This window comes from Mangifera indica, chromosome 3, assembly GCF_011075055.1.
Source record: "Mangifera indica cultivar Alphonso chromosome 3, CATAS_Mindica_2.1, whole genome shotgun sequence".
Taxonomy (NCBI): Eukaryota; Viridiplantae; Streptophyta; class Magnoliopsida; order Sapindales; family Anacardiaceae; genus Mangifera; species Mangifera indica.
In genome coordinates this window covers 8,784,064-8,799,454 of record NC_058139.1, presented here as the reverse complement: position 1 = coordinate 8,799,454, position 15,391 = coordinate 8,784,064, and the positions used below count along the sequence as shown (strand labels likewise).

Genomic DNA, 15,391 nt, shown 5'->3' with positions numbered 1-15,391 from the left:
TTTATGTACTTAAAAAAGATATACATAATATTATTATTTTATATAACCCAATTTGTTTTATGGGTGAACGACCTACCTAGGAATAAATAAATGAAATATTCTAACGAAAAGGAAACAATAAAAAATTATTCTCTTTAAGTTAACCATGACCAAAAGTATATATATTCCTTGCCTTTTAAACAGAAAATTTCTTCTTAATTATCTTATTATGGATGTTTGACAAATATTTGAGATGATAAAGGTTGTTTATAAAGTAGTCAATCTAATCCAACGGCGTTTTATCTTAATAACTTAACAATTTGATGAAAAAAGAGAATGAAAGCAACAACTAACAAGTGGTAGAAGCGTGACAAAAAACAAACTCATAAAATTAGGGTTTAGTTATGCATGTATAAATAAATAGTGATGAGGTTTAAGAAAAGAGGATAAGAATAACAAGTTAGATAACAACAATTGATACTCAAAATTTTGGGTATTGGGTTTCAAGTGATAGCTACAAAATTTGTAATTTCCTCATGAAAGACCAATTTTGTTGCCTTGTGCACCAAGCAAAGACTTTGTGGATTAGAAGATAAGAACATAGAAAGGCAAAATGAAGTGACAAAAGTTACGGTAAAAAAAAAAAAGAAGAATATTATATAGAGATCATGACTATGATATAAACACCTGTCAATACAATAAAATTATATATATATAATTATATATATAAATATTGAAATATTACTATATGATCGAATATTATTTTATTTTTAATTTAAAATTATTAAATTATATGATAATATATCATTATTTATATACATAATAATTTATATATTTATGGAGATATATCATTATATAATTAGATAATTTTGAATTAAATAAAAATTAATATTTAATTATATATGATATTCTTTAGGATTAATAGACAACTTAACATTCATAGCTAGGAGTATATATTATATTCTTGATAAGATAAAGTTTTTATGAAGGGATTGAAGGTGGGGATGGAAGAATCCAAGAACCAGAAAAAACTTTACAATATAAAATTTTAAAAAATTCAACCCCCTAATATTTGACTTAATAAAAAACCCTTAAAAACTTATAAAATAATAAAAAATTGATGTTATATATATTTATTTATAATAAATATTAATATAAGTATTAATTATATATATAATTTAAAATTATTTAATTATATAATAATATATTATTATTGATATTTAAATCGGTACTCGATACAAATATATAATTTTATTTAATAAAAAAAAATATTAGAAATTACAATCCTATGATTCAATGTGTCTTTACCAAAATGGCCCTCTTGGCATCAATTTTAATACCACCAACTTAAATGCAAATGTATTTTTGTACTTTAGAAACTCTACAAGAGATTTTTGTCATTCAATAAAAATCTTTATTTATGGGGGTCAAAGTGATTAATCATGTAAGGGAAGGTGATGATGGTAGTGTAGAATTTAGAACCATTAGAAAAAAGATATCTTTTGACAATTTCCCACTCTATTTTTCTTCCCATGTCCCCAATGATTGGCTTCCCCTCTCTCTCTCTCTCCCCACATCACTTTAGTTTTATGTCAGATTTACTAACACAAGATTGACATCTAAACCATACTCTCACTCATCAGCTACCTACTCGCCTGCCCCAACAAGACATCTGTCTGGTGTTGTTTTGTGGAATCATAATTTTACCATAGATAGGATTGCTAAGGGGTGAATTTTATTTTATTTAAATAATATTTAATTTCAAAAATAGCTTTTTTAAAAGATATTAAATATAAAGAATTAAAAAAAAAAACCACGTAGACAAGACTCTTTTCACAATTCGGTCTGTTACATAATTTGTATTTTTTGAAAAAAAAAATAATACTTACGTTCTATCTCAATGATAACAAATATTTTGTACGCTTACGGTTAGATTATATTTAATTTTTAGGTAAAAGACAAATTTAAGTAAACTTAAGGGCATTAAAAGAAAATGGTATATTAATATTACAATATTCCACTTTCATAAGAAAATGTTTTTTTAATGATCTCGTGTCAATTATTTCTTTCTTTTTTATTATTATTTTATTATTCACTGCCCCTTGTGGGGCAAGTAATTATATTTTTATTATTTTTAATTTTTGGGTTTGTTTCCACGATAAATTTTGAGCTGATTCAGAGTCAACTCAGTATCTTTTAGCGTATCAAATTCAATTTACCTGTAGGAAGAAAATTAAATTTTAGAATATATTATTTCAAATATTTATGATTAAATAAAGGAAATAATATAAAAAAAAATTAATATTTTGCTTTCAATTGAGATTAAATTGAAGATATGTATCGCTTATTTATGGTAATTTCAGAAAAATAAAATCTCAGTTATAATAAAAATTATTACTATAGTAAAAATTTACAAAACTTTAATAACCTAAAAATTATAAATAAATAAAACCATTAAATAAAATATTTATTATCCGAAATTTCATTCTTAAATATTCTATTTTTATATAATGAAATAATTAGGACTAGATTTATAAACCAGTTAAAAAGGTAAAAATTTTGAAATTATTATTAATAATAGTAATTAGGGTAATCTGAATTATTAACCACAAAAATAAATAATAAATTATATTTTTATACATAAAAATACAAACTGTTCCAACCAATGAACCAACTCAACTGGTTGTCTCCAAGTCTTTCTTTCTCCCCCGTCTCCACCTTATTTCCCATCTCCTATCTCCCCAAGATGCACTGTTTTTGTTAACCTCTTTTTCTCTGAAAAAATCGTCTCAGATGTTCTTCTTTTACATTGTAACTTAAAGTTTTATTTTTTTTTTTCCTTTTTGGCTTTTGTAAAGCAGAGAAGAACCATCCCAAGCTAAGTCTGGGATCCGAATTTCAAATGGAGGCAACAACAGCAGAGAGATGTTATATTGATGAAGAAGCTCCTGACCCCAGTTCTTGTTATTTGCGAAAGTTCAAACTTTACGAGACTCGCTCGGTAAAGTTTGTGTTTTTTAACTTCTGTTTCTCATATTTTCTGAAACATTTATGGTAAAAACTTTGTTTTTTTTTTTTTTTCGGAAACAGAATTTTTACATGATTGGAAGATATAACAACAAAAAACTATGGAGGGTTTTGAAGATTAACAGATTAGACCCATCAGAGCTTAGCATTCATGAGGATGCTTCAACTTATTCAGAATTTGAAGTTCAAGAATTGATTGAAAGAATTCATGAAGGGAACCGGTCAACTGGTGGCCTAACATTGGTTACAGCATGTTATGGAATAGTTGGTAGGTACTTTTATATGATTTTTTTTTCATATGACCAAAGATTGTTTATGATTTGATTCAACATAATGGGGTGTTTCTTGTGATGAACTTTAAGGATTTATAAAGTTTCTGGAGCCTTATTATATGGTAGTGATAACGGAGAGGAGGAAGATTGGATCAATATGTGGGCATACAATATATGCTGTGGCGAAAACTGAGATGATCCCAGTTCACCATTCCTCTGTGCTGTCAAATTTGACTTATTCTAAGAATGAGAAAAGGTCTTTTGCCCATTTTGCAAGTAATAGTTGTAATATGTATAAATTGGTACTTTTGAAGAGACTTGTGAATTTGTATATAGATTGTTATAAGATGTTTAAGGGTTTGATTGTTTTCATTTTTGTTGTTCTTGTTGTCAATAAAATTCTCTTGGACATTTTGGTCGTAGATGAGTTCCACAATGTGGAGGTAATCCATCATCTTTGTTTTATATTTATTTGTATATGAGTATCGCTCGTGTGAGCTTTCACTATTGAATTGTTGTCAGGCTTTAACATGTGCATACATCTTTTAGATGTAGATGAGTTCCACATGGTGGAGGTAATCTGTAATTCTTTGTTATTATTATTGTCGATACATTAGTACCTTCTTTTGTTGACTGGCATCAGCTTTTTATTCAATGCTATTGCATTGTTGTTTTAGTTTATATCTCTTTAGAGGATATTTGTACTTTGATTTCCTGGAAAGGTACAGGAGCACACCACATGTGATGTTATTATAACATATTGAGTGAGACAAGGTATCGTAGGGGTTTACGGGGAATTTGCTTCTTTCTTTTTGTTCCAAGTATAAGCTTTTTTTGTTGCCATTCCTTATTTTTTAATCAATTTATTTCATAATTTAACTTTATCTTGCTTTTCTTTCTGAAGTGAACCTTTTTCCTCTTGTTTAATAGATACAAGAAGCTCCTGAGCATTGTGGATCTTACAAAGGACTTCTTTTTCAGCTACTCATACAATGTCATGCATAGTCTTCAAAAGAACTTATGTAATAATGGGACAGGACCATTGCTATATGAAACTATGTTTGTTTGGAACGAATTTCTAACTCGTGGAATTCGGAATACTCTCAAAAATACTCTATGGACTGTTGCATTAGTCTATGGCTTCTTTAAGCAGGTATGTTATGTTATTAATATTAGAAGTAATAGAAAAGTGTTGCTTTGCTAATATCATACATATATTTGTTTATATACTTTCTATTTTGTTTTGTTTATGAGTTCAGTTTTATACCGATCTTGCTTGTTCATACTTCCATATTTGTTTTGCTTCTTCATAGAATTTCATTGGTTTCACTTGGCTAGCTGATTTGTGTTTCCTTAATAAGTTTATGCCGGCTGTTTTTTATGGCTTCTTACACTTGGGAGCTATTGAAGTTATCATTTTTCAGTTTGCCTTATGTCTGTAATCAGTGAAATTCCATCTTGAATGTTTGTATGAGGCAAGCACTTGCAGGATGGTTTTAGTAAGTTATGCTGCCTGGAAGATTTTAAATGTTTAGATAAGGATATGTACACTGTTGTGCTTTGTTATCAGGAAAAATATACAGTATCTGGCAAGAACTTCAAATTGACTCTCATTGCTAGACGCTCACGGCATTATGCTGGCACAAGGTATGAGATTTTGTTTCATAAGGAGTAATGTTTAAAAAAATTAATACAATTGTGATATGCTTTATTCTTGTGTCTTTGAAAGTTTAATACAGTGGCATTCTTCTATGGATCCCAATTTTTATATTACATTTTTTTTAATATTTATATTCTGCTGCTTTGTGTCCCACTGCTGGCTGATTATGAAATCAGTATGTTTCTCACTTTGTTTCTCTTTTACCATATAGATATTTGAAGCGCGGTGTCAATGAAAAGGGTAGAGTGGCTAATGATGTTGAGACAGAACAAATTGTGTTTGAGGATGTTCCTGATGGAAGCCCGTACCAACTAAGTTCTACAGTGCAGATTCGAGGGTCAATCCCACTTTTCTGGTCTCAAGAGACTTCGCGATTGAATATTAAACCTGACATAATATGTATGATTTAACCACACCAAACTAAAGTACTCTTAACTGTAAATTTTACAATGACTTCTCTCATTTTTTACTTCTTTTTTACAGTATCGAAGAAGGACCAAAATTACGAGGCTACAAAACTTCATTTTGAAAATCTTGTAAAGAGATATGGAAATCCTATAATTCTTCTTAATTTGATCAGGGTAAGTTTTTTCAATTTTTGGGGGACCAAAGTTGTGTTTTCTTATTTGCATAGTCTTCTATCTATGGTAATCTCTCACATTCTTTATTGACTGTTCTCTTTTTGGCTTTTATCTTGTGTTGTTGGTAGGCACGTGAGAAGAAGCCTCGAGAAACCATTCTTCGTGCGGAGTTTGAAAAAGCTGTTCGATTTGTAAATAAAAATTTAACAAAAGAAAATCGGATAAGATTATTTAACTTGGATCTTCAGAAGTATTCTAGAAAGTAATGTTTTTCCCTTGGTTACAAATTGTTTTCCATTATGAATGGTTACTGACATGAATACTTGTTTATTTTCAAGCAGGGCAACACATGCATTGACACTTCTTAGCAGATTGGGCTTAATTGCATTAGGCGCCACTGGTGTCTTTTATTGTAGGGTTAGACCTGGAAAAAGGCGAGGATTATTGAGTCCACCCAGCTTTGAGTAAGTTCAAGTTAGACTGCTACTATTTTCATTTTTCTTTTTCAGTGCATAAATTTATGATCTTAACATTTTCTTACACATCTTGATTTGATTGAAGAAAGCTATGTTAATTCTTCACCCATTTGTGTTTCAACCTAAAATATTTTTATGCTACATCATCCTTGTGAAGTACTTTTATGCTTCTTTCTTGTACAGTGGCTCATTTTGCTCTCCAAATAATTTAATCTGCATTTTGCACTGTAAACTTAACAAAAGGTTTTGTATTTCCCTTGGAACATTCTTTGTAACTATTTAATGAGGTGTCTTCACAAATGCAAATGCAGAAAAACTGAAGATGACTACCCTCCCCACAATCTTTCTTATGAAAATGAGTGTGGTGAGAGTGCAGACATAGAATCTAGCAATGGAAGCCGCGAAGCTAGTGTAAATCCCTGTGTTAAGGTCCTGAAATTGCAAAATGGGGTTCTAAGAACCAATTGCATTGATTGTTTAGATCGCACAAATATTGCCCAGTATGCCTATGGGTTGGTGGCTCTTGGATATCAGCTACAAATTTTGGGACTTATCAAGACTGCATATATTGGTTTAGATGATCCGTTGGCTGTTGATTTGATGGATATTTATGAGACTATGGGTGACACTCTTTCGTTACAATATGGTGGTTCTGCGGCACACAATAAGGTACTGCTTATTGTCTTTGGGTTTTCCTTAATACTGGAGTTCAAAAAGAAATTACATAGTTCTGAAATGTGCTTCTAATTAATATGCTAGCAAGTATAGTTTGAGTTGCAAGCTGAGTACTGTCAAATATTTTGAAATTTTGGTATACTAGTCCACTTAGTGTTTTTATATATCATCACCCGGTTTTAATGGGCTCATTTTTTTTTTCATTTTTCTTGATGATATTAAACAGATATTTTCTGAAAGGAGAGGTCAATGGAAAGCAGCAACTCAGTCTCAGGAGTTTTTTAGAACTCTGCAACGTTACTATAGTAATGCTTATTTTGATGCTGAAAAGCAAAATGCCATTAATGTGTATGTTATATTTAATCTTTACTTCTCTATTAGCTGTAGTAATACTGTATTTGAAATTTAGTTTTGTATTAAATTGCTTTTGTTGATACCATTTTTATAGGAATGCTCCCTACTAATTAACAACTTACTGATATTTGAGCAGATTTTTGGGTCACTTTCAACCACAACAGGGTAAACCAGCCCTGTGGGAATTGGATTCAGATCAGCATTACAATATTGGCTGTCCTGATTCTAATTTTGTTGATGAGTACTCTAGGTAATATTGCCACTCTGTGCCTCGATTCATGTCTTCCATTTTTATTTATGGTAGATAATGTGTATTCAACGGAAACTAATGACATGAGAGCCTGACAATATGCTTGATCTGATGTTTCAATCTCATTCCAGTTTTTAGAATATCATTCTATTATTATGAAGATAAGATATCTCTTTCCATGCTTCCTATTCTCATATTGACTTTTTGTTACCTTCTTAAATAATCTTCTTATATACGTATATAGTGTGATCATTTCTTCATTAGGCATCTACTGACGTTATTCCTGCTGAAAACTGCAGGTTATTTATTAAAAGATCTCTTTCAGATGGCAATATTGTTTGTGAAGACAACTCATCTTTGGCAGCTATAAAAGCTGGGCACAATGGACTTTTCTGTGAAAGAGAGCAAGGAGGTGACAAACGTCTTTCAGAGTCCACTCTGGAGATCTCAACTTGTGGAATTGATATGCCTTTTTCAAGGTTCGCTTAAATGATTATAATTGTTACTTTGATTGTTGATAATTTTAGTATATGTTATGCTCATTGTTATGCATTTCAAACAAGAATCCTAAACATAGATAGAAGACACCAAAAATTTTAGAAATCGAAATATTTACTATTTTTGCTTTGCACATACAATCTTCTTCTATGTGTGTTTTTGTTTTGGTACCAACTAAATGCTTGTTGTCCTTCAGGCATACACCATTTATGTCATGCCGGAAGCTCTTCAGATATATAGAGGAGGACCAATGTTTTGAGGTCGATAAGTTCCTTGATACTGATAATGAAGATAAATATGACTTTACAAGTTTTCGTGATTTTGATTGGTTCTCTTCATCGGGACACTCATGGGAAGAAGATATATCTGAAAGGTATTCAATAGCCTATCAAGCATGGTACACTTTTAAATTATCTCTTATTATTGTTGAACAATTCTATTCATAGAAGCTGAATCTGGTTCATGATCACTTTTTATGGTTTGATCTGACTTTAAATGACAAGACACAATGCACAAACTAGCACCAGCCTTATATTCGATTTTTGATCAATTTATATTTGTACACAGGTCAGTTGCAAATCAATCTAGCACCAGCCTTGAGGTCAGTGTTTAAAATTACTAGAGTCCATGCTGCTACTTGCTTATTATTTCACATTTTGCTCAGCTGAGAGAATTGTGCGGTTGATTTTATCATATATTTTCATCCAGGAAACTGATCGAACTGGGACTCAAGGCTCCAGAAATGTTGAGATGGACAAATATGATGAGAGCTTTGTGAGGTGGGTAGCAAATGGGGGGATGTTTTATTGGAGTTGATTATGTGGAGTTTATGTTAGTAGTTCTTTCATCACTGATTCAACCTCATCCGAAGGATGTGGAGTACATACAAAAAAAATAAATGGTAGAGATCAACTGGAAGATCACAACCTCATCCAGAGGATGTGGATTCCATGCAGAAAAAATAAATGGAGGAGATCAACCGGAAGATCACAGTTTTGGCTGCAATTATACCAGGCTAGGGCAGCACAAATAGTCATAGTTTCCAAAGTTCTGTAAATAGTTTCTAGTTGTAGTTTCAATTGACTGATTTGCATCATTAATGGATACATAGCAAGATTCAATGAATGAATTACTCCAAAATAGTCTTCATTCCTTGAAATTGGCTATGAGACCGCAAAAACTGATCATAGTTGACAGAGAAAGTTAGAACCAGGATTCAAGCAGCTATCATTATTTTTGACACTTTCCTTGATTAGTCGTTCTTGCTGGTACAAAACTTTAAGGTTACGTTTGGTTTTAGTAATGTTTTATTATCAAAATAGAAATATTACCTTGAAGATATATTACTTAGAAGATTACTGGATATAAATTATTACTATGTTTGATAAAATTTGATAGGTATAAATAATTATTGTATTTGGTTAAAGGTAATAAAAAATTACTAATAAATTATTTAACTTAAATGTCCTTGAATATAATTATTTTTAAATATTTTTTATATTATTTATCATATTAATTAAAAATAAATTTATTTGTCTCAAAAAATTAATAAATAATAATATAATTATAATAAAATCAAGATTACCTTGATAATTTTTAAATACTTAAGGTGAAGATGATTATCAGATTAACACCTATATTACCTGTTACGTCAGTATTGGTAATAGAATATTACTGTATATTTTATTACTGATAAACTAAACAAAAGAATAAAAGATAGATTACTAAGGTAATCTTAAAAACTAATAACCAAACGCCCCTAAATTCAAAGGGAATAATAACATTGAAATTGGCTTCACAGGAACTGGTATAATTTAGATGACTGAGAAAATTGCCTTGCTATATCATTAAACCCCAGTGGCAAACACAGATGCAGATTATGTCAACCTTGATTTTCAACTACCCAAGTTACTTTTTCAACCATACATAATGCCAACATTGATTTGGTTAGAAGCTCCAATCAAGTAAGTACAGTATTCGCATATAATTCTATTACAGTTACTATTTCTGTGATCTTAACTATGAACAGTACTGGTCTTCTCATAGTTGATACACATGCACAATAATATATCATTTTAAGGCTTTTATATCTACATTGTGCTTGTAATATGCAAATAATTTCTATTAAGTTAACATAAATGAGACCATAATATATAATTAGATCATTTTAAAATAAATTAAAATATAAATTAAATAAAATATACACAAAATTGAAAACCAGACAATGCCCAATGGTCATTGTCTATAAACAAATTGTATATATTATTTATTTATATAACACTACTCTAGTAACTACTCTAATAAGTACATTATCACATCAAGAGTTTTACGCTAAATCAACGTGATGGCCACCGATAGCAAGGAGGATAGATTGGAGTTGACAAACAAATACTTGGGCAACTTCGGAAAAATAATTGTAACATTACAAAATATTCATCACTTCAGATACCACCATAATCATGAATAACAAAACCTAAGTCCCATTGTCCAGAACTAAACTGTGCCAGAAAACCAAGTTCTTTACCAGAACATAAGATAATAATAGTTCAAAACTAGGCTTTAAATTATAAAGGAATGGTAGGGAATGGGTGGTCACGACAAAACTCAAAGTGAAATGCTGCACTTAGTCCCCCCAGCCAGTAGCTTGCGGTGCTTGCGGGGCTTGCGGGGCAGGAACGTCCAGAACAACTCCAGCCGGAACAACTGCAGCCATTTGTGGAGGAGGCACAGCATCCCATCCTTCTCCAGTAGCCAAGGGAACTGCACAAGCAACCGTTCATTTGAAAGGAGTAACCATTAAATCTTTAAACAACTGAAATTTTCAAACAGCCATAACCAGAGACAAATTGATTATGAACAAATTCATAAAGACTGACCTTCTGGGAAATAGGAAACCCCAGGAACAGCAGCAATGGGATTCTGAACTTCACCAGGCCACTGTGCATCAGAGATTTGGGTAGGCCATTGCTGACTATCCAAGTTCATGGCATAATCAGGAGCTACTGCACTTCCATATTCAATGGGAGCAGCGAGCTCTTCTTCTTCAGCTTGCTTGGCCTCCTCGGGTTCTCTGTAGAAGAACAAGTCGACCTGCACATAGGAAAGATGCATAGATTAAAACAATATGAATATAATCTGTGCCAACTGAAAACAATTGAATGAAAATACAGAAGGAAAGACAAGATTAATCATTATAAATACAGAAGAGTTGACTAATAATATTTGAGAGGTATGTACCATGACATCCCACTTATGGCCAGGACGAATTGTGCCCCGCATCTGCAGAACCATTCTTGCCAATAGCCAGAAAAGACACCCAATGCTGTGCTTTCCCTTGTTATTGGCAGGGATACCAATATCAACATAACGCATTGGTGAGTCAGTATCACAGAAGGCAATGGTGGGAATGTTACCGAGAGCTGCTTCCTTAATAGGCTGCAAGAAGATCATAGTGTTTGCTAAAGTTAGCCCACAACCAGTAAATACCAGAAGGTGCAGATATCCAGTGGAATGGCAGCCAAAAATTACATGGCAAATGGAATAACATAGACCTGGTGATCAGTTCTAGGATCTGTCAGGATAAGGAGACGAGGCTCACTGAATGATGTCTGGAGCTGATTGGTGAATGTACCAGGAGTATGCCTCCCTGCAATAGCGTGGGCACCAGTGTACTGGGCAAATTTCAGAACAGCTCTCTGACCATATGGTCTGGCTGATTGGACAATAATGTCCTGCGGGTTCTCAACAGCAACAATAACTCTGGCTGCCATCTGAAGCTTTTCCCATGTCTTGCCAAGGTTGATGATATAAATACCTATACAAAAAGAATGCAGTAACTAGGAATGAATTGAAATAGTGAACATATTATTAACCACATAATAAAAAATTTTACCACTCAGAATTCTGACCAGAAGATCACATTTATTAAGCCGATGGCCATCAAATCAAGTGTTATAACATCCTGAACATGGTAAGTAAAACAGCATACAGAAATTATCTAGTTTAAAATCACCCCAGGGCAGATCCACTACGCCAATTATGTTAACCACATTATAGTGGAACATAAAGTTTGACAACATTTACATCTTTGTACAGATAAAAGAAACCTGCTATGTATATTATACAAAATGAGAAACATTTGAAAACCTTATTTTCTATTATTAAATATTCTAAACACCTAAACATCTTATCCAAACAAAAAAAAGCTCAACATCAACCATAAGTAAACATCAAAAGACACATTAACTGCAACAAAACATGCAGAGTCTCAATTGCCTAAACAATTAAAAAGGTAGAAAAGAAAACAATCTAACACAAGAGTAAAATCTTATAGTAACAGTAGCAACCCTCTTTTATAATTGACACACGCTTTCTCTCTGACATACTCAATAATTCTTCATGAGCAAGTATAACACCAAAGAATCCAACACATCAGATTTCCCACTACGGCTAGCGTTTTCTCATTCGATTACCAGTAAAACATATAAAAAAATAAAAAACACGCCCTAAAATGAGTTACTTCGAAGACAAAAAGCTACCTACACAACAACCACTGATACATATTTTACCATTTAATTCGTAATTAAAAACCCACATGTCTCAGCTTCAACGGATCCGCAGCCATAAAAGCACAAAAATAAAAAGATAAAAGCAAACAATAAAATGAAAAATCACATAAATTAGTCAATTAATATACAAAATACCAATAAGAGAAGTACTCACCATCATTCCTCCTCTTGAAAACATACCGCTCCATCTGGAAATCGCAGTTTTTGGTTCCCAGATGGACTTCGGCAGCCAACATCATCTGAATGTCGGCCTCCTTTTGAGACAGCTGCCTCGGTGCAGTTGCATTGGACGAGGCCATTTTTGCCCTGAATCTGCTTCTCTCTAGGCTTACAGTCTCGTGAGAGATTGAGTGCTGGAAAATGGAGAAAAAAAAGCGAGAAGATAAAGGGCTCACTCAGAGAAGAAAACAGGAACTGTAATTGTGTGGTTTATAAAGGTAAGATTTAGGGTTGAGAAACCCTAGTCAATGTAATGACGAATTTATCCCTCTGCTTTGTTATGGTCTTGGTTTAGGGTTCTATTAGATCCGGCCCAATTCAGGGGTATGAATATCTTATGGGTTTTATCATAGTCTTGTTTATTTGAATATGAGTATTTTTTTATAGGGTTTTGTTAGATCCGGCCGAATTCAATGATGAACTAAAGCGGTGTCGTTTTCTTGTCATCTTCAACTAAACTCGTTTACTGCAAGATTAAAGAAACCTTTGAAACCTCACTTTACAGTTTTTAAACCCTCTGCAGTCGCCTTGCAGCTATTCTCGGTATGCAAAAATGTCTGGCTCAATTCTCTTAAAATCCAAAATTAAACAAGACGTAGATTTATTAAAATCAAGATTTAGCCTCTTTTGCTTCAACTCTAGGCCTCTCTTCTTCTTCTATAGGTTTCGACGACTCTGATTTCTGCAAAACTGGCCCTCTTAAACCCAACAAGACCTCCAAATATCCGACTCTGAGAAATCTAAAAAACAATGAAAAAACTCAATTTCAAAAAGACACCACAAGTACCCAGATGCCAAAAACCAGGAGTCACAACAATAACCATAAAAAAACTAATTCTTAGCAAGAACGCCGACATAAAAATGAAAATTTGACCTTAAAACCAATGCCAAAGCCACCGGTTCTGTCACTTGATAGCGGTGGTGTTAGTAATGATAAGTTTAAGAAGATGCCAAAACTGCTCTTAGTGAAAGCTAGCACCATTGGGGTGTGGTATGTGGATGCTAAAGAGTTGGAGGAGAGAGTGTAGGTTGTTGAAGCGAGGAGTGGTAACAAGAGAGTGGTGGAGTTGAAAGAGGTGGAGAAGAAGAGGGAGTTGGTAGAGAGGCTTCTGTGGCAGTGTGCGAGTGATTATGAAGGTTCAAAGGGGGCAAAATGGCGACATCAAAATGTTGGTCGCAACACGGAGGTCAAGGACTCTTGCTGATATAGTTTCTGCCTTCACTGTTATGGTTGGGGATAATCCTGTGGCCAATTTGAGGTCACTTGATGCTCTTTTGGTATGATATATATATAGTTTCTCTGTGTTGTGTTCAAATTTTGGAATGACTGTACTTGTTCTTTAATTGTGAATTATGTAATGGTTTTATGTTTTTTGCTGGATGTAGTAGTTAATTTCTGGTCATTGGAGTTGTGGATGCGGGTTTTTAAGCTTCTAACATGGAGGATACAGAAATTACATGAGAATTTACGGAAGGGTTGTGTTTTAAAGATTTCTAGTTCATATCTTAAAATTTTAATGAAAGTTGAAAATTTGTGTTGAATGCAAGGCTTATGGCTTTTATTGGGAAATTAATTAAAATAGGGAGTTGGTTTGCCACGTAAACTTTTTTCGGTGGTAATTCTTACATTTTACTTTTTTTTAGCAAATTATACTTTTCATTTCAAAAATACCTTTTATTTAATTTCTCAACGTTTACTGTAGTTTTTCACTGATTAATTGCTTACATTTCAGATGATACGCATTAAGATTAAGTTTTCTGTAATGAATAAAATCTAAAGATGAAAAACAAATTAATTTTTTATAAAATAATTGATTCTTATATATTTTATAAGAAAATACAAACGGGTACGGGAATGGGTGAATAAAAATACAAACGGATATGTGAAAATACAAATGGATGCATGAAAATGTAAAAGGGTGCGTGAAAATATAAACGGATGCATGAAAATATAAACGAGGGCGTGAAAATGTGAAAGGGTGCATAAAAATATAAACGGATGCGTGAAAATGTGAAGATGTGCGTGAAAATACAAAACGAATATGTAAAAATACAAACATATGCGTAAAATATAAAAAGGGTGCAAGAGAAACAAAAGGGGTGCGGCGGGCGGGGGATCTCCCGCACCCCTTTATAATACATATTATAACTCCCGCACTTTTTTTATAATTTCTCCGCACTTATTTATATTTTCACGCACCCCTTTACATTTTTACGCACTCGTTTGTATTTTTACACACCCGTTTTGTGTTTATTATTTTCACGCACCCTTTTTATAATTCTCACACTTCTTTTATAATTCTCGCACCCTTTTTATATTTTACGCACTCGTTTATATTTTCATACATTCGTTTATATTTTCACGTATCCTTTTATATTTTCATACACCCTATTCTTGCACCTGCACCCCTTTCCAAATTCCTGCACTCTTTTCAGAATTCTAGCACCCCTTTTGATATACCCATTATTTTCGATATATAACAATTAATTATAAATTTAATTATTTTAAAATTTTATAGATTTTATAAAATTTATAGATTTTATTCAATCTATAAATTTTCAATCTGTTTTTTAATTTTATTCATAGATTTACATTTTCAATCTGTAGATTTTATTTAATCTGTAGTATATCTGTTTTTCAATTTATAAATTTTATTCATTACAGATAAATTAATCTTAATACGTATAATAAAATGTAAGCAATTAATCGGTGAAATACTATGGTAAATATTGATAAATTAAACGAGGGTATTTTTGGAATAAAAAATATAATTTGCTTAAAAAAGTAAAACATATGAATTGCTGTCAAAAAATATTTAGGCGGGACTTTCT

General features: G+C 32.2%; 2 protein-coding genes across 4 annotated transcripts; one reads left to right on the top strand and one right to left on the bottom strand.

Annotated features, from left to right (window-relative positions):
• The first annotated feature begins 2,644 nt into the window (after positions 1-2,644).
• Positions 2,645-9,027, top strand: LOC123212531 (phosphoinositide phosphatase SAC2-like). Of its 3 annotated transcripts, none has more exons than XM_044631700.1 (16): positions 2,645-2,980; positions 3,070-3,274; positions 3,369-3,534; positions 4,209-4,431; positions 4,849-4,925; positions 5,150-5,337; positions 5,422-5,519; positions 5,648-5,781; positions 5,861-5,953; positions 6,307-6,664; positions 6,897-7,018; positions 7,161-7,274; positions 7,574-7,753; positions 7,969-8,145; positions 8,340-8,373; positions 8,481-9,027. In XM_044631700.1, exons 1-16 carry the CDS (start codon positions 2,882-2,884, stop codon positions 8,586-8,588), a joined length of 2,376 nt encoding a protein of 791 aa, XP_044487635.1. In that variant the 5' UTR covers positions 2,645-2,881; the 3' UTR covers positions 8,589-9,027. The 3 variants fall into 3 exon arrangements, with proteins under 3 accessions (XP_044487635.1, XP_044487634.1, XP_044487636.1); XM_044631699.1 differs by having other exon boundaries at positions 5,861-5,983; XM_044631701.1 differs by lacking the exon at positions 2,645-2,980 and having other exon boundaries at positions 3,133-3,274; positions 3,380-3,534; positions 5,861-5,983.
• Positions 9,028-10,149: 1,122 nt separating this feature from the next.
• Positions 10,150-12,786, bottom strand: LOC123212530 (40S ribosomal protein Sa-2-like). The gene is made up of 5 exons (XM_044631698.1): positions 12,495-12,786; positions 11,324-11,586; positions 11,010-11,207; positions 10,649-10,862; positions 10,150-10,532 (listed from the first exon to the last, which is right to left on the bottom strand). Exons 1-5 carry the CDS (start codon positions 12,637-12,639, stop codon positions 10,396-10,398), a joined length of 957 nt encoding a protein of 318 aa, XP_044487633.1. The 5' UTR covers positions 12,640-12,786; the 3' UTR covers positions 10,150-10,395.
• Between the last annotated feature and the right edge of the window lie 2,605 nt (positions 12,787-15,391).